General features: G+C 42.9%; 1 protein-coding gene across 3 annotated transcripts in view; it reads left to right on the plus strand.

The window, feature by feature from the left end:
- Positions 1 to 25,427, plus strand: part of LOC128699751 (trichohyalin) — a 164,410-nt gene that overhangs the window by 123,388 nt on the left and 15,595 nt on the right. For all 3 annotated transcript variants that reach the window (XM_070086600.1, XM_070086601.1, XM_070086599.1), the window contains 11 exons: positions 1,624 to 1,855; positions 3,396 to 3,428; positions 5,856 to 6,023; positions 6,888 to 7,031; positions 7,180 to 7,299; positions 13,637 to 13,816; positions 17,711 to 17,789; positions 18,911 to 19,049; positions 20,371 to 20,524; positions 23,196 to 23,302; positions 24,391 to 24,538. In XM_070086600.1, coding sequence (XP_069942701.1) covers positions 1,624 to 1,855; positions 3,396 to 3,428; positions 5,856 to 6,023; positions 6,888 to 7,031; positions 7,180 to 7,299; positions 13,637 to 13,816; positions 17,711 to 17,789; positions 18,911 to 19,049; positions 20,371 to 20,524; positions 23,196 to 23,302; positions 24,391 to 24,538 — 1,504 coding nt within the window. The remainder of the gene's footprint in view (positions 1 to 1,623; positions 1,856 to 3,395; positions 3,429 to 5,855; positions 6,024 to 6,887; positions 7,032 to 7,179; positions 7,300 to 13,636; positions 13,817 to 17,710; positions 17,790 to 18,910; positions 19,050 to 20,370; positions 20,525 to 23,195; positions 23,303 to 24,390; positions 24,539 to 25,427) is intronic.

Consider the following 25,427-nt stretch of genomic DNA (forward strand, 5'->3'; position numbering starts at 1 on the left):
ACGGAGATTTTGCTTGCTTTCGATATGATCATACAGAGTATGCTCTTTCTGTATGATGGGTTTATTAAGTAAAAAATAGTCTTTGCTTTAACTTTGCAAAACGTCATATTGCTCATAAAGGCTACTTTATTAGATACACCCTTCTGGTACTATGTAGGGGCTACCCGTTTGCCCTCAGACTGCCTGAATTCTTGGTGGCATGGATTCAACAAGTTGCTGGAATAATTCCTTGAAGATCCTGGTCCATACTGACATATTAGCATCGCGCAGTTACTGCAGATTTGTTGGGTTCCATATTCATGCAGCGAATTTCCCGTTTTACCACCTTCCAATATTTTACGCCCTACCATCTGCGTGTCGCAGCAGAAACTGAGATGCGTCAGTCCAAGAAAACGAGAATACAATCACAAATACAACATGAAAATACGCCGAGAAGTCGCTGTAGGTGTATTTATGGGAGTCTGAAACGGATTAATCAAATTTACATTATTCCTTATGGGAAAAATTCGTTCGGTACTCGAACAGATCGGCACTCGAACACCCTTCTGGAACGAATTAAGTTCGAGTACCGAGGTTCCACTGTATATATATTTACACGCTTTGTGATTATGATTTTATGATTGCGAATTGTTCAAATTAGCAGCAAGTTGATGAGGATAGTGTAGATTTGATAATGCTAGAAAAGGAATACCATAGGTTTAAAGCGCTTAATATGCAGATGCTTATATGCCTGGTAGGCAAAGCTCTCGCTTCACACGCTGAGGGTCCGGGTTCGATTCCCGACAAGGGCGGAAACAGTGGGCATGTTCACCCATCAGTAAAATTGGTACGTCGGTGTTAGTCGACTGGTTTGGGTCGCATCCTGGGACAAAATTGACCTAATTTGCTCGAAATGCTCTGCGTAGCATTAGGCTTTTTTTTATGTAGTATGTCACTGATGTCAGTTAGGCCTGTATGCCTTGTACATGTACTTGTAGAAATAGATATTATAACCTAATAGATAAAAGTTATATATGTGGGTCGCATCCTGGGACAGCCTAAATAAAAACAGCAGTGGATTGTTGGATTGTCTTCTGTTACTCACCGTCTGGGAGTAATAATCTCCCCACGAAAACTTGTATAATGTGTAAAATGCGAGTTCCACTGTTCTATATATGAAACTCACCATAATAAGCGAACTAAACTTAAGTTATACCAAATATACTTGTAAGGTCATTTTCTGTGAAGGGAGAAGTAAGGGAACACTGTTTTATTTTCTTGGCCTATTTACAGCATCATTAAAAGTCTTTATTTTAGCATAAAAGATAATTAAAAGCTCATAGTATATACTGGATCCAAATGACTAAAAATTTAATTTATAAAGCGTTTCATATTTAATGTGATATATTTTTTTAATATTTAGATTTAATTGATGTTTGCTTAATATGGTTTGTACTTGTTAAAATAATTTATTTTTTAAAGTTGTTTTCCAGCTTAACATGATGTTTCTGAAGTAGTGGCCTTATTCCTTTGTGAAGAATAGAAATTTCTCTGATGTTTGGTAACTCCGAGACATGTGTAGTGTCTAGATTACTGTTTTTTAATTCGACATTTTGTTTCTCCTTTCAAAAAAAAAATATTCAGACTCACTTCTACCGAGAAAACTCACAAGAGTGACTTAACTAAGATCAAGATGAAGTACGACTCGAAGCTGAAGGCGATGACGGAGGAGGTATCCACGCTGACGCAGCACATGACGAAGTACAGGAGGGAGAGAGACACGTATAAGGAGATGCTGGACGGCACACAGAGGACCATCGCTGAACTGAAGGGCAACACCACCTTCAGAGCCTCCCGTGCCGACAACGCTAGCGAGGTAATGACTGGGGAAGAACTGGAGATTGTGGGTGGGAGGGACCATTGAGGTATAAGAATGTAGGTATGAATGTTTAAGGGACTCGTGAATGGACATTCAGTAGGAAAAGCTGCAGGGTGTAGCCTGGCTGTACACCAGAGATGGGCCAAAATAGAAGAAATAGGAAATCGCATTTTTAACTATTTTTTAAAGCTGTAAATAACTTATAGATTTTGATCTAATTAGGCAAGTGCTAGCTAGCAGTTTCTTTTACAAGGGATATTTGAAATGACTTTGTAACATGTATGGCATAAATGAAAATGCTTCGATGGTATTGCACCTACACAGAAAAGAGGAAACATGAATCCAACAATAACAGAGGAGCGTAGAACGACAGGCTCTTTACGAGGGAAGGATCTAGAATACTCTTCACCTGGGTTGGATCTGGAACCAAGACATGACTAGAAGCAACACACCCCAAGTAATCTACAGAAGCGTCAAGAAATGCTTTAACGTCAAATTGATAAGAAAATCAGTGTGCTTAACAGTGACACAGTGCTGACTCTATACAAGAGGAGGCGGGTCCTGTAGCTAGAGCTTACCATTACCTTTTATACAAGAAAACAAGTTAGGAAAGATTGTCACATGATACTTGTAAGCGTGGTCAAAATATTCAGGGACAGATAGGATAATACGAAAAGAACAAAAGCAGGGATCACTATTAAAAAAAAAAAAAAAAAAAAAAAAAAAAAAATTAAAAGCCGAAGGGGCTTTAAAAATATAATTTATTTAGTATGTGGGTAGTAAAGAAATGTTTTTTTTTCCAGAAAGATGAGTAGGAGAGACATGTTTATACTCAAAAGTGGATATAACAAAAGATCTATTCTCAACATTTAATATAATTCAGACGGACAAGTAATGGAAGTGAGGGGTTTAAGAGGCAGGGCAAGGAAGGGCACAAACAGAAAATATGTACAATAAAAGGACCTTAGACATGACACTGGATCCTGAGACTTTTCCTGCAAAGTTTCCCTCTACAAAGGTGTTGAGAATGTTTTTGCATGAGAGGAATATTGTACCTTTTGATATTTTAAATCGTCTGGTATTTCTATTCGCGGAAAAACTGTTTTGAGATGCGCATTAGCGAGTAGATGGTTCTTTAAAATAGTTCTTTGCGCCAGTCTGCATTTAGCACTGTGAATGTTGAATGTGGATGTTCCATACAGAAGTTGTGTGTACATGTAATAGATTTTGGAGGTACCTTTGTTTCTTGCATGACCTCAACATTCATTTTATGTTTCTGAAGAAAAAAAAAACTGTACACGTCATGCACATTATTTTCGTCCTCATTATTAATACCATATCGATGTTGACCATTTAGGATCCCTTCTAATCTATAACTATCCCTCGCAACTCTTCCCTATATATAAATCACTATCAAATGTTTCTCATAACACCCCTGTTCCCCATTCCCCTTGTCGCTCCTCACATGGCATTTGTCCAATACTTCTCTTGAGTCCGTGTTGTGGTCAGGAGGCAGTAACTCACCTTCTACTCTTAGATTGCGGCGGTCCAGCGCAAGGCGGGCCAGAAGGTAACTAAGGACAGGAGAATCAACACATTGAGTTCTCTCATTCCTGCCTCACTGAGGTCCACCCATCTTGATTTGAGTTCTCCGTCTCTCGTCTTTTGCAATCATATCCCGAGCCATGAACAGGGATTAAAGCAGAATTATACCTGCCAGTCTTTTGGAATATACGTTAAAACAATGATTCACTTTTATTATTTACAGTGGAAATAAAATATATATTTTAATAGGCTAACGTTGACGGTTTTTGTTGTTTCATAAAGGAAAGATGCAGTCCACCATCCATTATTAAATCACATTTTATTAAAAAACAGTTTGTTAATATCATTAAGCTGATCGAAGCTCTCAGATGTCATCTAAGAGCTCTTCATAAGAATATCGGGTAAAGAGGTTCTATTGGGTCCTTCAGGTAAGAGAAATCTAACGTAAACATCTTTATTTCCTTTGACACTATAATGTTCAGAAAGGTCTATAACAATTTCAGGAAAAAATGTAAATTATATATTGTAAAGTAGCTATTAATACTGGCTTAAGTTTATTAAAATAACCGCTTATAAAAATTATTGAAAGTAAGAAAATCAAGATGGGAGAACCCTTAGTGTTTTACTAGACGCTTTTAATAGTCAGTCTGCAGGGTATATACGCCGACAGGTGTAGATACCCTGTTTATATGAAGAGAAAGATTACTTCAATCTCTCTTTTCAGGGATTAAAGTATTCTTGACTGGTGGTGTACAGGTGAAATGCATCCTTAATGACTCTCGTGCATTCTAGAGGCTTCAAGCATAACCAAACAATCTATAGCACTAGTCACTTCTATTATTTTATAGTAGAATACGCTTAGCTAGCAGTTCTGACACGCTGGGAAAACAGAGGCTCTCCTAACCCAAGAGTGAATTGATATCAGATGCATAAATATATGTATTTTGTCCTGAAATGGTATCACACTAAGGCTTTTATGATTTCTCTTAAGGTGTTTCAACTCGAGGAGTATCATAACTGTTTACTGTTACTCCGGCTTGTGTTTGATCCGCCTTTATGCCAAAATAAGACAACTTTTATTCAGCAACTCTGCAAATGAGTTTACAGATAGTAAATTTTTACAAGGGTTCTAAAGGCACAGAATTGCTGTTGGCATGCATTTGTCTTAGTTGCATCTTTTACAATTTGAAGATGCTACCGAGACTCTGGATCTTAAGATCACCTGAGAAAACTGATAATGTTAACCCACACCCTTGAGAAGGAGGGAGAGAAGACAAATATCGTAAAGCTTGAGTCACGTGTGTGTGTGTGTGTGTGTGTGTGTGTGTTAAACTGTACATAATTCTGTGTTCTCTGGAGTACTTCTTTTTGTCCTTTGTGCTTAAGGTTCAAGCTTTTATTTTTTTGGCTAGACTCACCCATAGCGCAAAGTAGCTGCAACATGATACTGGGCTTCAGTGTGCTTACTGGTTACATAACTTACATGACCAATAACATCATAAAATAACTCGCCTGTGAGAGAGACAGAGAAAAAAGGTAACTGTCTTTATTACGAAAGGTGAGATTCACTTGTCAGAACCAGAAAACCCAAGTTACGGCCTCAGGGTAAGCACAAGGTTCTGGCCTCTACCTTTGGTATTTCAAAACATAGGGGGAAAAGAGGACAAGATTAAAATGGTGTAATATTACGTTCAATTAATTTTTTTTTTATAACTAAGCAATAGGATGAGAGGTAAATAAGTGTAGAATTCTTCCGGTGTTTTAGCAAAGCGAATATTTTTTGTAGCTGATACAGTAACTTAAAGTAACCATAAGACAAATCTAATTCCTTTTTAATTTTTGACAAGTGGCCTCACTCGTTTACGATATTGACAGAACATCTTTTTCTCGAATTATTGAGGAAATCCATGAGGGATTATTATTATAAAAATTATTGTACTCTGAAACTGAAATATTTTTTTCCTTCTTTTGCAAATATTTGTAAATAATAAATTTAAACCTTGTGCACCATATTTAAAAACAATTATTTATATATGTTTATAAAAGAACAGGTAGGTTACTAGTACAATATTCAGAGTGTCGAGGAGAAATCTCAGTAAAGTCGAACTCATTTTATTTATTTCTCCGAGACTATGGCTCCCTACTTTTATCATTATTGCAATAAAGAGCCCTAGCTTTGGTTATTCGGCAAAGCGAGCGATGCCTTTTTTCAAACAAAGACTACCGATTATATATATATATATATATATATATATATATATATATATATATATATATATATATATATATATATATATATATATATATAATGTACATTTGAACCGAGGCCCCAAGTGTTGATGTTCCTTACCCCTCAACTGAAGTGCTTATTTCTGTAATTTGATCTCTGCAGCAGTTTATATTAAGACTTTGACTAACACGAACTTGTTGTGGTGTGGCTGTGGGTTCACAGGCTCAACAGCACCTCCTGGAGACCCAGGAGCTGCACGCGCAGATCACGGAGTTTGAAGACAAGCTGGCTGATGCGCGTCTTGAGAACACCAAGCTCAAGAATGAGGTCATTGATCAGAAGACGAACTTTGAGATTCAGCTGTGTGACTTGCAAACCAAGCTCAATGAGGTGAGATTATTATTAATACTATTATAAAATTATTGTGTTTATGGGGAAGCGCTAAATCCATAAGCAATATAGCACCTGAGGAATGGGATGCAATCACGTTTGAAAGGATAATTTCAGTATAGATATATCCGCTCTTCCTTCAGTATGATTAATCGCCATTGGCTGGGTTATGTTTAATGTGTTTAGAGGAAGTTTGGATAAAGACATTTAGTATAATACGATCCTTTACTGGCAACATTTTGCTCACACAATGATCATTACCAGATCACAGTTAGATCTGATCAGATGTGTTGTGACTTAAAACTCAGTGTGGACGAAACGTAGTCAGTAAAGGATCGCATTGTACTGCATTTGTCTTTATCTATCGTATCGGTATTTTATATAATTTTTTTCATAGAAGTTTTCAGTCCTTACCTAATAACCCATCTTTAAAAAGGCAGCATTGATACAAGTGGGTTCAAGGGTACGCAGTGAGAGCTACAACATAATATTCAAGACTTACTAATTAACATCTTTAAAGATTACATCATAAGGTTGATATCAGTGTGGACTTGTCTATGGCTTTAGGCTAAGTAATCACGTTACATATATAAATATAAGCAATGTTAAGATATTAGCAATTTTGACATTTGATTGTAAGGAAAGTCTCTGGTTAAAAAAAATAGCAGTGTTAATTTTCATTATTTTCACTGTTTCGGTTTTTAATTTGTACCTCGAGTAAATCTCTTAAAAATCATGAGTTAACTATGTTGATATCCCCATTGGTTACAAACACGGGTGTTGTACCTACGACTCTTTAGCTCTCGTTATATACATGCTGTGTATTCTTGGCGAAACGTTAACATCGATTTTTGTCTCCTGTAGTACGAAGAGGATCGGCTTTTGGGCGGCGGTAGCAGGCGGGTGCCCGGCCTCAGAACCAGACTTGAGCTCAACTGGCAGAAGGAAAGAGAGGAACAGCAGCGACTCATCCAGGAGACAGCCACCCTCGCTAAGGACCTAAGACAGGTGAAGTCTCTCTCCCTCTGTCTCTTTCTCTCTGCACCTGGACTAACTGAACGTGCATTATTAGTTAATAAATGTTAATAAATATGTTATTGTAATGGGAAAAAATGTTTGTGTTAAAATAATTCGAGCACTTTCGATTTCCCTGCAGACTCTGTACGAGGTTGAGCGTGAGCGAGATCTGGAGAGACTGGAGGCCAAGAGAAAGATTGACCAACTCAAGAAAACGGTGGGCCAGGAAACCTCAGATACCAAGACCAAAGTGCAAGAGGTAAGTTGGAGTCGACTACGGTGGATCAGGAGACTTCAGACGTAACGATCAAAGTGCTGGAGGTAAGTACGAACAGAAGACGATACGTCACGAGACGTCAGAGAGCAAGAGCAAAGTGTTGGTGGCCAGAGTAAACTTTTGAGAGGAAAGAGTGCAAAAGTTTTCCAAATTTTACTTATATTCTCGAGTAGTTACATACAAAGTATGTAGTTATACATTATGAAAAGCAACTATCAGCTTCAAAGAAAATCCATAACTTTTATTGATTAATACTTTTCTCATATCCAATACATTTTACTTAATGACATACTTAAATAGCTGTTGGTACTCAGTATCTTTATTAATTATTAAATTTTTATAGGTTTGTTGAGATTTTACTCTTAGTTCCTACAAGCTCCTGGGACACACATCTCGAGTCGTAGCCTCGATCAGTTATTTCTTACGCAATTTTAAACCATCTTTCTTTATTTTATCAGGCTTAAAACATGCGTTTGGTGGCAAATACTTGAAAATGTCAGCTTATGATAGCATCGAATCTTAATATAAACCTCCTTGACCATCTTCCTGTATCCAAAGTTCGGGGATTCCCTCAGTTATTTTAAGAATATTTTGCTTAGCAAGAAGGCAGTCAGCAAGCAAGTCATTATAACTGAAAACCAAGTATAAAATAATTTAGGATGAGTAACACCTCAAGGATGTAGTGATACAGCGAATCTGACAGTACACATATGATCGTTCGTAGCAAGGCATCTTTCTGTTTCTCTCTCTCTCTCTCTCTCTCTCTCTCTCTAGGGTTTAAGGTTTTTCATCTAAAATAAGTTACCCGTTAATCAGCCGCACTCTTGCGCTAGATGATTAACTGCTAAACTTCTTAAGCCGAGGATCGTCTTCTGGGGTTTTCGCTTCACACAAACTTTATATTTTTTACCTGTAGCTAATACAGTACATATAGTTCATAGTCTGTTGCTCCAGGAAGGCTGTCAAAATTGCTTTTGAATGTTGTTGCTGTTGTATACTCGACAGTAAAAAAATCACTTTAGACGAGTCTGTCGTAAACTGACCCACTGACTGGCACCAACACTGGCGGGGTTTTGGCAAAGTTAAAGGTGTTGACGTGCCACGGTAGCAATGACTGCTGAGTACCACTAGTGAATAGAAGTGAAATGAGTTTCACTATGACGGGCTATAGCAAAATTGGATTAGTGCTGACTAGTATGGGCCAGTAGGCCTGCTTCAGTGTTCCTCCTTTCTTACGCTCTTGTATTCCGAGTGCCACTGTGATTCTTCGGCGGCTGTTGTATCTACTCCAGCCGCTAACACCTGTCTCGATGCTGTATGACCCTTGTCGGTTTAACGCTTTCTTTGATTATAATTAACACCTGCCTCGAGCTCTCCATTGAAATAATTCATTTCTCTGGATGTTGAGTGTCTGGGAATGTTTTCTGAGGGACTGAATACGTTGACCGATTTGTTGAAACATTCATCATTTTCATTCACACTAAAAATTTGTCTTTTTATATCTGAATTCTTATTTTAATTTTATTTCCAACTGAAAGACTTTCATCTAATATTTTGCTTTCATCAGAACATTATAAGCAAAAGTTAATGTACAGATAACTATTTTTTTTTACCTCACTGGATGTCTCCTACCAAGAAGGATGACACTATAATAGGTCACTTTTCAATCATCATTCATTCAATAGCGGCAATTTTCAGATATGTGGACTTTACAATACAAATGACTCTCTGAACTGTAACATCCCCCCAGTCCATCCTTCAGAGTGCAGGCACCGTACTTCCCACCTCCCGTACTGTAACATCCCCCCAGTCCATCCTTCAGAGTGCAGGCACCGTACTTCCCACCTCCCGTACTGTAACATCCCCCCAGTCCATCCTTCAGAGTGCAGGCACCGTACTTCCCACCTCCCGTACTGTAACATCCCCCCAATCCATCCTTCAGAGTGCAGGCACCGTACTTCCCACCTCCCGTACTGTAACATCCCCCCAATCCATCCTTCAGAGTGCAGGCACCGTACTTCCCACCTCCCGTACTGTAACATCCCCCCAATCCATCCTTCAGAGTGCAGGCACCGTACTTCCCACCTCCCGTACTGTAACATCCCCACCCATCCTTCAGAGTGCAGGCACTGTACTTCCCACCTCCCGTACTGTAACATCCCCCCAATCCATCCTTCAGAGTGCAGGCACCGTACTTCCCACCTCCCGTACTGTAACATCCCCCCAATCCATCCTTCAGAGTGCAGGCACCGTATTTCCCACCTCCCGTACTGTAACATCCCCCCAATCCATCCTTCAGAGTGCAGGCACCGTACTTCCCACCTCCCGTACTGTAACATCCCCACCCATCCTTCAGAGTGCAGGCACCGTACTTCCCACCTCCCGTACTGTAACATCCCCACCCATCCTTCAGAGTGCAGGCACCGTACTTCCCACCTCCCGTACTGTAACATCCCCACCCATCCTTCAGAGTGCAGGCACCGTACTTCCCACCTCCCGTACTGTAACATCCCCACCCATCCTTCAGAGTGCAGGCACCGTACTTCCCACCTCCCGTACTGTAACATCCCCACCCATCCTTCAGAGTGCAGGCACTGTACTTCCCACCTCCCGTACTGTAACATCCCCCCAATCCATCCTTCAGAGTGCAGGCACCGTACTTCCCACCTCCCGTACTGTAACATCCCCACCCATCCTTCAGAGTGCAGGCACCGTACTTCCCACCTCCCGTACTGTAACATCCCCACCCATCCTTCAGAGTGCAGGCACCGTACTTCCCACCTCCCGTACTGTAACATCCCCACCCATCCTTCAGAGTGCAGGCACCGTACTTCCCACCTCCCGTACTGTAACATCCCCACCCATCCTTCAGAGTGCAGGCACTGTACTTCCCACCTCCCGTACTGTAACATCCCCCCAATCCATCCTTCAGAGTGCAGGCACCGTACTTCCCACCTCCCGTACTGTAACATCCCCACCCATCCTTCAGAGTGCAGGCACCGTACTTCCCACCTCCCGTACTGTAACATCCCCCCCCATCCTTCAGAGTGCCGGCCCCGTCCTTCCCAGCTCCCGTACTGTAACATCCCCACCCATCCTTCAGAGTGCAGGCACCGTACTTCCCACCTCCCGTACTGTAACATCCCCACCCATCCTTCAGAGTGCAGGCACCGTACTTCCCACCTCCCGTACTGTAACATCCCCACCCATCCTTCAGAGTGCAGGCACCGTACTTCCCACCTCCCGTAATGTAACATCCCCCCAATCCATCCTTCAGAGTGCAGGCACCGTACTTCCCACCTCCCGTACTGTAACATCCCCCCAATCCATCCTTCAGAGTGCAGGCACCGTATTTCCCACCTCCCGTACTGTAACATCCCCCCAATCCATCCTTCAGAGTGCAGGCACCGTACTTCCCACCTCTCGTACTGTAACATCCCCCAATCCATCCTTCAGAGTGCAGGCACCGTACTTCCCACCTCCCGTACTGTAACATCCCCCCAATCCATCCTTCAGAGTGCAGGCACCGTACTTCCCACCTCTCGTACTGTAACATCCCCCAATCCATCCTTCAGAGTGCAGGCACCGTACTTCCCACCTCCCGTACTGTAACATCCCCCCAATCCATCCTTCAGAGTGCAGGCACCGTATTTCCCACCTCCCGTACTGTAACATCCCCCCAATCCATCCTTCAGAGTGCAGGCACCGTACTTCCCACCTCTCGTACTGTAACATCCCCCAATCCATCCTACAGAGTGCAGGCACCGTAATTCCCACCTCCCGTACTGTAACATCCCCCCCAATCCATCCTTCAGAGTGCAGGCACCGTACTTCCCCCCTCCCGTACTGTACCATCCCCCCAATCCATCCTTCAGAGTGCAGGCACCGTACTTCCCACCTCCCGTACTGTAACATCCCCCCAATCCATCCTTCAGAGTGCAGGCACCGTACTTCCCACCTCCCGTACTGTAACATCCCCGCAATCCATCCTTCAGAGTGCAGGCACCGTATTTCCCACCTCCCGTACTGTAACATCCCCCCAATCCATCCTTCAGAGTGCAGGCACCGTACTTCCCACCTCCCGTACTGTAACATCCCCCCAATCCATCCTTCAGAGTGCAGGCACCGTACTTCCCACCTCCCGTACTGTAACATCCCCCCCAATCCATCCTTCAGAGTGCAGGCACCGTACTTCCCACCTCCCGTACTGTAACATCCCCCCAATCCATCCTTCAGAGTGCAGGCACCGTACTTCCCACCTCCCGTACTGTAACATCCCCCCCAATCCATCCTTCAGAGTGCAGGCACCGTACTTCCCACCTCCCGTACTGGAACATCCCCCCAATCCATCCTTCAGAGTGCAGGCACCGTATTTCCCACCTCCCGTACTGTAACATCCCTCCCCCTCCATCCTTCAGAGTGCAGGCACCGTACTTCCCACCTCCCGTACTGTAACATCCCCCCAATCCATCCTTCAGTGTGCAGGCACCGTACTTCCCACCTCCCGTACTGTAACATCCCCCCAATCCATCCTTCAGAGTGCAGGCACCGTACTTCCCACCTCCCGTACTGTAACATCCCCCCAATCCATCCTTCAGTGTGCAGGCACCGTACTTCCCACCTCCCGTACTGTAACATCCCCCCAATCCATCCTTCAGAGTGCAGGCACCGTACTTCCCACCTCCCGTACTGGAACATCCCCCCAATCCATCCTTCAGAGTGCAGGCACCGTACTTCCCACCTCCCGTACTGGAACATCCCCCCAATCCATCCTTCAGAGTGCAGGCACCGTGCTTCTCACCTCCCGTACTGTAACATCCCCACCCATCCTTCAGAGTGCAAGCACTGTACTTCTCACCTTCAGGATTCCTCTCTCTCCAACAAGCTTAACCTGAATCCCTTCATAAATGCTACCTCTGTCTGAATTGCAACTCAAATTATAAGCTGCGGTATGAAACAATCTTTACTAAGTTACGCATTATTCCGTACAGCTTTTGAAAGTAATAATCTCCTTTAGAAATATTTTTTTGCATTTAGAATTCTTGCCTTAACTATAGAAAAAAAATTAATTCACTAATGAATTAGACGCAAATAGTTACAAAAATCTGGACCTACTGGCTACCTTGTATGTTCATTATTCACAGTGTATTTAACTGGTGGTTCTAACCTCACAATCATTATCTTCCTCTCACATGATGGTACTACGATCACAGCACCACCATAACCACCACCACCACATAACCACCACAGCACCATAACCAGCACCACCATAACCATCACAGCACCACCATCACCACCATAGCACCACCATAACTACCACCACAGCTCCATAACCAACACCACAGCACCACCATAACCAATACCACAGCATCACCATAACCGCCACAGCACCATAACCAGCACCGAAGCACTACCACAATAGCTACCACCATCACAGCACCACCATAACTACCACCACAGCACCATAACAACCACCACCATAGCACCACAACCATAGCCGCCACCACAGCACTATCATAACTACCACTACACTATCATAACCACTACAACACCATAACCACCACAACACAACCACCACAGCACCACAATAACCACCACCACCAGAGCCACCAACACTACAGCACCACCATAACCGCCCACTACAACACCACCGTAACCACCGCCACGGCACAACTATAGCCACTGCCACTGCACGACTATAGCCACCTCCACGGCAGGACCATATCCACCACGGCAGGACCATATCCACCACGGCACGACCATATCCACAACGGCACCACCATAACCACCACGATAGAACCATAACCAACACAGCATCATCAAAACAACCACAGCACCGTCCTAACTCCCACAATAACCACTCCCAAAGCACCACTACCATACTCTCCCTCCGTCATCAGCAGCCTAACAGTCAAGAGACCAACAAGGCCGCTATTAATTGACGGAGAACCGATCCTCCATTACTCCCTGAACTAAATGACCCACAAGGGTTTAGCATTTTACGCGCATTATAATAATAATACCTCGGTAAATCACCAAAAAAAACCGAACTCGGAAGAGGAAAAGCTTTATGCTGACAACTGGAGTGAGAAAAGTAGAGAAGGACTACTGACCATATGACAAGGAACGGGGAATGGCAATAGTAGTAGTAGTAGCAATAGTAGTAGTAATCTAGCTACGGTAATGACTCTTTATTCTCTCTTTCAGCAATTCTACTATCTATATACAGTAAAACATTATCGGATCTCTCATTCCTTCACCACGACGCTCCAGCCACCACCATTCTGCCACTGTCATATATAATTATTCTCCACCACAGCTTCAGCGGGACCTGCTGGAGCTAAGGGAAGCTCACGCCAAGCTGAGGCAGATCAACGAAAAGCTTCGCCGAGAGAAGGACCGCACGGAGGTGGAGCGTGAGGCCATGAGGGACAAGTTCCTGGGTACCTCCAGAGAACACCTCAACCAGCAATCCAAGATGGAGAGACTCATGGACGAGGTAACTTCCTCCATCTGTGGTTCTCCCTCCATCACTCCCTCCCCATCATTACTCCATCCCGCTTCATTAGTGACAAGCCTTCCATCCCTCCAACACCCCCACTCAATCACTTTTTCTTCCTTTTACCTCTATTTCAACACTTCCTCTCCCTGAATTCCTTCCTCGACTCCATCATTACCTCGACTCCATCATTACCTCGACTCCATCATTACCTCGACTCCATCATTACCTCGACTCCATCATTACCTCGACTCCATCATTACCTCGACTCCATCATTACCTCCACTCCATCATTACCTCCTCTCCATCATTACCTCCACTCCATCATTACCTCCTCTCCATCATTACCTCCACTCCATCATTACCTCCACTCCATCATTACCTCCACTCCATCATTACCTCCTCTCCATCATTACCTCCTCTCCATCATTACCTCCACTCCATCATTACCTCCACTCCATCATTACCTCCACTCCATTACCTCATCTTCAGCAGTGCGTCACGTCTGGCCACCTCGTGAGTGTTCACTGAGAGACAAGTGCCGTACGTTCACCCATAATAATTCTGTTCAATAAAAAAAGCGAGACAGTTAAGACAGAAGTGTATCTCGCTGTCGTCAAGAAGTGATTCACATTCGCTTTTATTTTTGGTCAAAATTGCATGTAATTCTATTATATATATATATATATATATATATTATTATTATTATTATTATTATATATATATATATATATATATATATATATATACATATATATATATATTCCAACAAGTCGGCCGTCTCCCACCGAGGCAGGGTGACCCAAAAGAGAAAGAAAATCCCCAAAAAGAAAATACTTTCATCATCATTCAACACTTTCACCACACTCACACATTATCACTGCTTTTGCAGAGGTGCTCAGAATACAACAGTTTAGAAGCATATACGTATAAAGATACACAACATATTCCACCAAACTGCCAATATCCCAAACCCCTCCTTTAAAGTGCAGGCATTGTACTTCCAATTTCCAGGACTCAAGTCCGACTATATGAAAATAACCGGTTTCCCTGAATCCCTTCACTAAATATTACCCTGCTCACACTCCAACAGATCGTCAGGTCCCAAGTATCATTCGTCTCCATTCACTCCTATCTAACACGCTCATGTACGCTTGCTGGAAGTCCAAGCCCCTCGCCCACAAAACCTCCTTTACCCCCTTTTTCCAACCCTTTCGAGGACGACCCCTACCCCTCCTTCCTTCCCCTATAGATTTATATGCTTTCCATGTCATTCTACTCTGATCCATTCTCTCTAAATGACCAAACCATCTCAACAACCCCTCTTCTGCCCTCTGACTAATGCTTTTATTAACTCCACACCTTCTCCTAATTTCCACACTCCGAATTTTCTGCATAATATTTACACCACACATTGCTCTTAGACAGGACATCTCCACTGCCTCCAACCGTCTCCTCGCTGCTGCATTCACAACCCAAGCTTCACGCCCATATAAGAGTGTTGGTACTACTATACTTTCATACATTCCCTTCTTTGCCTCCATAGATAACGTTTTTTGACTCCACATATACCTCAACGCACCACTCACCTTTTTTCCCTCATCAATTCTATGATTAACCTCATCCTTTATAAATCCATCCGCCGACACGTCAACTCCCAAGTATCTGAAAACATTCACTTCTTCCATACTCCTCCCCAATTTGATATCCAATTTTTCTTTATCTAAATAATTTGATACCCTCATCCCCTTACTCTTTTCTATGTTCACTTTCAACTTTCTACCTTTACACACATTCTCAAACTCATCCACTAACCTTTGCAATTTTTCTTTAGAATCTCCCATAAGCACAGTATCCTCAGCAAAAAGTAACCGTGTCAATTCCCATTTTGAATTTGAATCCCCATAATTTAATCCCACCCCTCTCCCGAACACCCTAGCATTTACTTCTTTTATAACCCCATCTATAAATATATTAAACAACCATGGTGACATTACACATCCCTGTCTAAGACCTACTTTTACCGGGAAGTAATCTCCCTCTCTTCTACACACCCTAACCTGAGCCTCACTATCCTCATAAAAGCTCTTTACAGCATTTAGTAACTTACCACGTATTCCATATACTTGCAACATCTGCCACATTGCTCCCCTATCCACTCTATCATATGCCTTTTCTAAATCCATAAATGCAATAAAAACTTCCCTACCTTTATCTAAATACTGTTCACATATATGCTTCGATGTAAACACTTGATCTACACATCCCCTACCCACTCTGAAGCCTCCTTGCTTATCCACAATCCTACATTGTCTTACCTCTAATTCTTTCAATTATAACCCTACCGTATACTTTTCCTGGTATACTCAGTAAACTTATTCCTCTATAATTTTTACAATCTCTTTTGTCCCCTTTCCCTTTATATAAAGGGACTATACATGCTCTCTGCCAATCCCTAGGTACCTTCCCCTCGTTCATACATTTATTAAACAAAAGTACCAACCACTCCAACATATATATATAATGTACCACGCAGAAACAAGCGGATATATACAGAGAAAGATCGCAGTCAGCAGGACTCGATACTGCTCCTGGGGATGATCAAGATTCCCAGGCAGCCCTCTTATCCACTCAGCCACGAATGCCACATAAGCTGGGCAGCCTGGTTCACAAGCCATGTTTCTTTCCCAGCCCGGTCACGTCAGTGACCCTCAAGCATGGATTCAAGCTGTTTCAATCTCCTCTTGTATGTTCTGACCTCTCAAGCTGTTTTTATATCAATGCACTACGCAGAAACAAGCGGGTATATACAGAGAAAGATCGAGTCCTGCTGACTGCGATCTTTGTGTGTGTGTACATTTTATAATATATATATATATATATATATATATATATATATATATATATATATATATATATATATCTCCTAGGTAGTAGGTTGGTAAGCAGTAACCGCCCAGGGAGGTACTACCGTCCTGCCAAGTGAGTGTAAAACGAAAGCCTGTAATTGTTTACATGATGGTAGGATTGCTGGTGTCTTTTGTCTGTGTCATAAACATGCAAGATTTCAGGTACGTCTTGCTACTTCTGCTTACACTTAGGTCACACTACACATACGTGTACAAGCATATATGTACATACCCCTCTGGGTTTTCTTCTATTTTCTTTCTAGTTTTTGTTCTTGTTTATTTCCTCTTATCTCCATGGGGAAGTGGAACAGAATTCTTCCTCCGTAAGCCATGCGTGTCGTAGGCGGCGGCTTGGATGCCCTGAGCAAGGGGCTAGTAACCCCTTCTCCTGTATATATTACTAAATTTAAAAGGAGAAACTTTTGTTTTTCCTTTTGGGCCACCCCGCCTCAGTGGGATACGGCTGGTACGTTGAAAGAAAGAAGAAAATATATATTATATGCACCTTCTCAGTAATTACTTTCGCATTACTTCGATTCAGTGTAGGAAGTGGGCATGAGGATAGAGAGAAGAGGAGGCCAGAGACAGAAATAGAGACGGCACGTGGCCAGGCACACTAGCTTCCATCAGTCAGGTCTCTGACAGTGGGCGGTCGCCTCTCTCTCCTTTGATCTTGACGTCTGACTTTTCAGTGCTTGATTGGTAATGACCCTTCTCAAAACCACAGTATTTGCAGTCCATTTTTATGACAATCTGGAAAAACATATGGACTCTAATAAACTCGAACATGCACACATTATATTTATATATATATAATATATATATATAATTATATATATATAATATATATAATATATATATATATATATATATATATATATATATATATGTATATATATATAATGTATATAATATATATAATGTCTTTTTATGGAAAAATTCTTGAGTAACGCCTCTCTCTAGCTCTTCATTTTCTCTCCTGCAGATGAAGAAGGTGAAGGACCTGGCTCCCTTAGTGTTGGGGGAAGCAATAGATGGCAAGGACGGGTCTCTCACAAAGCTCCGTAAGTTTCCTCTAGGCGACACGAACCTGGTCAGTCTTATTTTTTAGTTTATCTCAGGGTACAAGAGGCAACGGGACGTGTCATTAAAAGGGAGCTTCAGCTCATTGGGAATAGAGAATCACCAGAATGACGGTAACCCTTTATGAAAGGGACAGAATCGAGACTCAATGCTCTGCCACTTTGTGCTATCCTAAGGTACCTCCTTGATTTCTGTAATCTTCCGGCAACAGTGAAAAGATCCACGAAACTGAACAAGCTTTTATTGGGACAAAATTTCGATCTCTTTAGATCTTTATCAAGTCATTTCAGGGACATATACACCGAAATATGTAGCTCAGGGATTAAAGCATTCTTGATTGGTGGTGAATAGATCGCATGGACCCAGTTAACCAGGAATTTTGATAGATCAGAACAGACTATTTACACAACCGTGATTAAGATGTAAACAGATCGTAACCTTGCCCCTATAAAAACAAGTTAAAAGTGTGTGTACTGTCTTAACAATCAGTGTCTTAATTTGTATACGATTAATACCAAGATAAACGGTTTTTTTTTTATCTAAACACGTATGGGAAGTGAATTACGACCAAACTTGGAATTTTTAAATTTCCTTTAAAAGGCAATAATTTCCTCATTGATCATTTATTGGTGATTGCGAACCTCAGTGTATATGACTAAAGAGTGAAGAGTGTTACATTTATTATTATTATTATTATTATTATTATTATTATTATTATTATTATTATTATCAAAAAGAAGCGCTAAGCCACAAGGGCTATACAGCATTATTATTATATTCCTGGAGATACACTAAACCCCTAAAAGACTTACAGCGCCTGAAGAATGACAAGTAATCGGGTTTAATCCAACAAGGGGAAGATATGTCAATTTTTAGTTGAAGATATCTTCTGTTATCAAGGAATCTCTCTGGAGAAAAACGCGTCATATAAATTCCTTAGTGATCTTTTACTGGCGACTTTTCATCACTTGCCACTGTCGCTTTAAACATTAACGAGTTTAAAGTTAAATTGAAGTTTTGTGACTTTGATGAATAGGATTTTCTACATATATACTGTTGAAATATGACCGCTCTCATTAACGAATTCATTTGTGCATTGCAGCTGGAGATGCCAAACCAAAGACCAAAGAAGAGTTTACAGAGTCGCTGAAGAAGGCCTGCAGGAACATGGAGGAGCTGAAGAGGATGATGAACCTCTCAGACGACAAAGATAGACTCAGGAGAGCTCCCTCCTTCAGAAGGTAAGCTGAAGGCCTCAACATCCGTAATACTTATTACATACACTCACACAGGGGAGGGGAAAGAAAATACTCAAACAGCTCCGGGAAGAAATCTCTCTACTTATCCCTGAGAAGGGTTTAATTCTCCTCCCTGATGGTGAGAGAATCGACAAGTTTGGCCTAAAAAGGGAAGGTCATTTCTGCCGAATGTGCATTGAAAATTTGTTATGTAATCAATCTGAAATGAATCAGTGTGAACATAATGAAGAACATTATACATCATTGAATTCAATTAATGTTAAATTTATACTGATTTGTGATGTTTATGAAAATTAGACTCAAATTATCTTAGGTTAGGCGAGATGGCTAAATAGGTTTGACGCAAACCTATATATAATGAACACAGTTTGATAAACTGCTGTAAATGAATAAACAGAAAAAACGGACGGGAGGTTTGAACCGAGGTCCTGGGATTGACAGGTCCAATGCTTTACCACTGGGCCTCGGTGCTTCTAAAAGCTTCTAAATAAACACACACACCCATCCAACTTCTAAAAATATTAGTCTTCTCTTCATAACTCCAAAGTTCTTTAGGGATTATCCACAATTCTAGACGTTCAAATATCATCGACCCATCGGATAATACTCAAAAAATCGACGTTTTTATGTGTAATTGACTTTATTCGTAATTAATTCGTTCACCTGCATCAATGCACCTGAGGAATTATTTTTGTGCCTTTTGAATCCAGATTATGTATTACCGACAACAGTGACAAGACACTCGAGCTGTATCAAGTGGTGACTTGATACAGCTGTACCCAGAGCGAAATGCTGTGCAAATTAAAATTTCTCTATCTTGTCTTCACAAGTGGGTGTGTGACCAATCTCCAGAAAAAATTTACTTCTTTAAATGACATCAACCGATGAATGAAACAAAAACTGAGTATCTGTATTGTGAGACTTTTTCTTCTGCGCAACAGACAACTTTTTTTTTCCGCGGTTTTTTTTATTATATTTATCAGCTTCTGAGCTCACTGGGATGCGTTACAGAAAGAAGTCTATGAAGTTTTCCAGCATAAGAAATTTTTCAGGAGCAGACTAGCTTGAGGGAGTCCAGCGAGCTTTCTGCTTGATTTATAAAGATTGCTACACAGGCTAAAAAGTCTCTCTCATTGAAGATAACAAAGTGTTGCAGATGTTTCTTTTAAAAAGGCGAAAATTTACATCTCTCTTGATTGCATCTCTATTTTAGTCGGATTCATTTCTCCTCCTGAAAACTTGTAGAAACTGATTTATTGCATCATGAATGTTAGTGATGCGTTGATGATCACTTCCTCTCCAGAGCGCTGTCAGACCTGGACAGTGAAGACGAGGGCTTACCTTTGCGGCCCAGAAGTCAGCAGCGAGGGACCCTGCACAAGCCAGGAAGCAAGAGCCAGAGATCAACTCTGTACCGGAAAACACAGTCTCTGGACCACCAAATGGCAGAGGACAGAGTGAGTACAGCTTTCTAAAATTATTATTATTATTACTAATGTTAAAGCATTAAAGGATACTCTCTCGCTTTTCGTCTCTCTCATTTGTTTTACAGACCTTCGTTTCCCCAGATGATAACCAGTATATGGATAAAGACACGTATGTAGTACAATGCGAGTGTTTATTGGCAGCGACTCGCCCAGACAGTGGACTTTCTCAAGTTACAGTAAAACATGGATGAGCATGTGTGTGTGTGTGTGTGTGTGTGTGTGTGTGTGTGTGTGTGTGTGTGTGTGTGTGTGTGAGGTGATGTGCAATGTCAGGTTAGGTGCGTTGACGTGGTTAGTCAAATGTTGGAAACTCGTGCGTTCTGTTAATGAACTTTTAAAACGCAGGAGCAGCGCTGTATGACTCTTGTGAGTTTATCGCTCAGTTTTCATTATAATAATCAAAACGTAGGAGTCGTCAAGCAGTTTGTCAGATTATTATAATAAAAAAGCGCTAAACCCAAGAGGGGTCACTACAATCAGAACAACGGCTTCAGAAAAATAGCTGAACTTCTTGCCAGGATGCTTATAAAGACTGAGTTCCACATAACAGAATACAGTATATCCCTGCAGTAGGCGTACTGGCCCATGCTAGACAGGTCTTTCTCTAATTTATGCATTTGTCTAACTACTTTTAAAATTCCAGGAATTAAACTGCAACTCGTCTAATCCGACCTTGCACTTTATTTGGTTCCTATGCACTGCATGTGCGCACCTCTGTTTTAATGTCACTTGAAAAAGCCCACAGCATGGGCGAAACGTTCTTAAAGGATCGCATTATACTGCATTCATCTTCATCCGGGGAGTCTATTACATACCTCTTATAATTAATATATTACAGTAAATTCCCATAAGACGAACATTTGCTTTATTATTAGTGTTATTTATCTCTAGAGGTGGTGGAGGCTCGATCCTCCGTCCTAAAAGTTAAACTCAAATCTCGCAGTCAAGCTTTCCCATCCTGTGGAAAGAGCAGAGCCTGTCCAGTGAGAGCTGGGTGGGGCTGCTGTTACCCCGGCTAGTGAGAGCTGAGTGGGGCTGCTGTTACCCCGCCTAGTGAGAGCTGGGTGGGGCTGCTGTTACCCCGCCCAGTGAGAGCTGAGTGGGGCTGCTGTTACCCCGCCTAGTGAGAGCTGGGTGGGGCTGCTGTTACCCCGCCTAGTGAGAGCTGAGTGGGGCTGCTGTTGCCCCGCCTAGTGAGAGCTGAGTGGGGCTGCTGTTACCCCGCCCAGTGAGAGCTGAGTGGGGCTGCTGTTACCCCGCCCAGTGAGAGCTGAGTGGGGCTGCTGTTACCCCGCCTAGTGAGAGCTGGGTGGGGCTGCTGTTGCCCCGCCTAGTGAGAGCTGAGTGGGGCTGCTGTTGCCCCGCCTAGTGAGAGCTGAGTGGGGCTGCTGTTGCCCCGCCTAGTGAGAGCTGAATGGGGCTGCTGTTACCCCGCCCAGTGAGAGCTGAGTGGGGCTGCTGTTACCCCGCCTAGTGAGAGCTGGGTGGGGCTGCTGTTGCCCCGCCTAGTGAGAGCTGAGTGGGGCTGCTGTTGCCCCGCCTAGTGAGAGCTGAGTGAGGCTGCTGTTGCCCCGCCTAGTGAGAGCTGAGTGGGACTGCTGTTACCCCGCCCAGTGAGAGCTGAGTGGGGCTGCTGTTACCCCGCCTAGTGAGAGCTGGGTGGGGCTGCTGTTGCCCCGCCTAGTGAGAGCTGAGTGGGGCTGCTGTTGCCCCGCCCAGTGAGAGCTGGGTGGGGCTGCTGTTACCCCGGCTAGTGAGAGCTGAGTAGGGCTGCTGTTACCCCGCCCAGTGAGAGCTGAGTGAGGCTGCTGTTACCCCGCCCAGTGAGAGCTGAGTGGGGCTGCTGTTACCCCGCCTAGTGAGAGCTGAGTTGGGCTGCTGTTACCCCGCCCAGTGAGAGCTGAGTGGGGCTGCTGTTAGCCCGCCTAGTGAGAGCTGGGTGGAGCTGCTGTTACCCCGCCCAGTGAGAGCTGAGTGGGGCTGCTGTTACCCCGCCCAGTGAGAGCTGAGTGGGGCTGCTGTTACCCCGCCTAGTGAGAGCTGAGTGGGGCTGCTGTTGCCCCGCCTAGTGAGAGCTGAGTGGGGCTGCTGTTACCCCGCCCAGTGAGAGCTGAGTGGGGCTGCTGTTACCCCGCCTAGTGAGAGCTGGGTGGGGCTGCTGTTGCCCCGCCTAGTGAGAGCTGAGTGGGGCTGCTCTTGCCCCGCCTAGTGAGAGCTGAGTGGGGCTGCTGTTGCCCCGCCTAGTGAGAGCTGAGTGGGGCTGCTGTTGCCCCGCCCAGTGAGAGCTGAGTGGGGCTGCTGTTACCCCGCCCAGTGAGAGCTGAGTGGGGCTGCTGTTACCCCGCCCAGTGAGAGCTGAGTGGGGCTGCTGTTACCCCGCCCAGTGAGAGCTGAGTGGGGCTGCTGTTACCCGTCGGTGGGTTATTTGCATCCCGTCAGTTCACTTCTGGAAAGACAGTAATGTCATGAAAAAAGTGAATGTTTTCGTTGTGCTTTATGCTACTTTAAAACTGCTAAGGAATAAGAGATGTTGTACGTGTTTTCTTACTCTTGGTTAACCCAATTTGGTGGGGAAGAACGGCCCTCACACGTTAACAAAAATTCCCTTGATCATTTTACTTACAAAATGTTTCTGCCACAGAACAAAATCTGGGTGTCGACGGATGCTGGCAGCACCACCAGCATAGACTCGACCATGACGGACGACATGCGCAGAGCCAAGTACGACAGAGACGTCTCCCTCGACAGGTAGGTGGATTAAATCTGCCAGTATGTGGAAGAGATAATCCTGTTAGATCCGAGAATGGGGAGGGAAGCTTTGGTTCCTCGAAGCAGTATCAAGGCTCCTCCATCACTCCTGGAAGAGAGCGCTACAGGAACGTGGCTTCTCGTGCATAAAAGCGCTGATGTTGGATAACCGTGATGAAAAGAAGAATAATGCGTCATGATAATTTCACAATGTTATGATAGTTGACTGTACTTCATTTATTTTGTCTGAAGGCCACTTTAATTTTAACGCGATAGCTTGGGAATGTACTCTTGTATTTCTGAAAAATATTAAGACAAACACACAAGCTGCAGAAAAAAAAGAGCTTTTTCGGAACCACGTTTGTTTTTCTGTCATTAAAATGCTGAGTGTAAACGACGAAGGGACGTAGATAAAAGAGTGACAGATGAACAGGAAATGAGTAGACGAGGAGAGGCTGAGTAAATGAACGAACAACCTAAGAAATGAGGAAGAATAAAAGGTGATTGATCAATTGACTCAAACCTGAATGCAACATTTACTCTTTATTTATCTAGTAAACTAAGAGAATGGTTGAAAAGTAGGTTTAAGAATGACAGATTGCAAGCAAAGACTAACGAACGGAAGTGGGCGACTATATTTATGGTGTATTTGTATGAAAGGGAGGAGGTGGGTGGTGAGATATTGGATAGAGGACTGGGAAGTCGGCTTGGAGACGTCTGGAAGAGTGAATGAATGGCTGGCAGTGCCTGAAATCAGTGGATAAGGATATGAAAGAAAATCGAAAAAAAAATATTTTATGGAATAATAAAGAGACTTCAGTCGAGTGCTTTATATCAAATAATAACCGAATATGTGCTCAGATGCACAGGATATATCGATAGGTTTTGTGTAATGACCACATTCTTACGTTATTGATGCATAGAACATAATGGAAGATTCAAAGAGTTATTACAGAAGAAAAATTATTCTTAGACTCTAGAGTCTAAGAATGTGTGTGTGTGTGTGTGTGTGTGTGTGATGATTGTTAATTTTTTTTTATATAATTTTTAAAGTACATTATCCATTACTCCATCCTCGCCTCCTTCAGGATCTCGACGGGGTCCCAGACGAGTGAACTCGACGCTGTAGGAGAGAAAAAGAAGAAGAGCGTCAAGGGTATGCTCTCCAAGCTCACAAAGTCACGCTCCATAGAGGAAACTTCCACGGGCGGCTCCATAGTGGGCGCGGGTGTGAAGGTAGGCGTTCCCAGAGTGGTTTCTACAGTAGGTGTGAAAATAGGAATTTTTGATTGGATATACAGTGGGCGTGAAGGGAAGAGCTTTGAGTTGCTCTCCGTGGGTGTGAGAGTAAGCTAAAAGTCATGGTAGCTATTCCAAGGGGATCAATAGATACAAACCGAGTTGCACTTGGACTCGAAGTAATAAATTAAGAGGCGGTGCTGCCCGGGGGTGGGGGGTTAATAGCCACCGAAGGTTGCGCCTTAGTGAACCCTGCTTTCCAGTAGTCCGGGGAAAATTTTCAGCCAAAACTGGGCTGGAATTGAAGAGAATACAAAACTTCCTCATAAAAAAGGCGAAAGCAATGAGTTCCCAATTAGGTCAGGTGGACCTAATTCCTGAAACCCCGGCATAGCCAAACGCCCCCACACTCTTCCCCACAACTGAGTAAACGACAGGCTTTCCCCTGACCTATGAGAAGCTACTGCAGAATTATGATAAAGCTTAAGCGTCCCTCTTGCCTTGCTCAAGGCCAATGTAGAGAGAGACGTCCTTGATCCACCAAGGCCAGTATACACATCCATGCTAGGTGATGAGCAAGTCTGGTTACTCCTAGTTCAGAGTCCAAACTTATTTTGCTCAGCTAAAATACAACAGTAAAATCATTCAAGTTACACTCAACCTAAACGCTAACATCACCGAAACTTGAATTCCTCAGATAGGGATTAATTAATTAGGTAAGCGTCTAACAAAATACACTATGTTGCATGTATGGTGGATATTTATTTCACCAATGTGGGATATTTTATCCTATTATGATCTTGAATGTACGAATAGTTTTTTAACTGGTGGGTTTATTTTCGCATGTGTACAAAGCATACATGGACGTGTGGAATATTTTATTGCA

Source organism: Cherax quadricarinatus, chromosome 19 (genome assembly GCF_038502225.1).
Source record: "Cherax quadricarinatus isolate ZL_2023a chromosome 19, ASM3850222v1, whole genome shotgun sequence".
NCBI classification, from domain to species: domain Eukaryota; kingdom Metazoa; phylum Arthropoda; class Malacostraca; order Decapoda; family Parastacidae; genus Cherax; species Cherax quadricarinatus.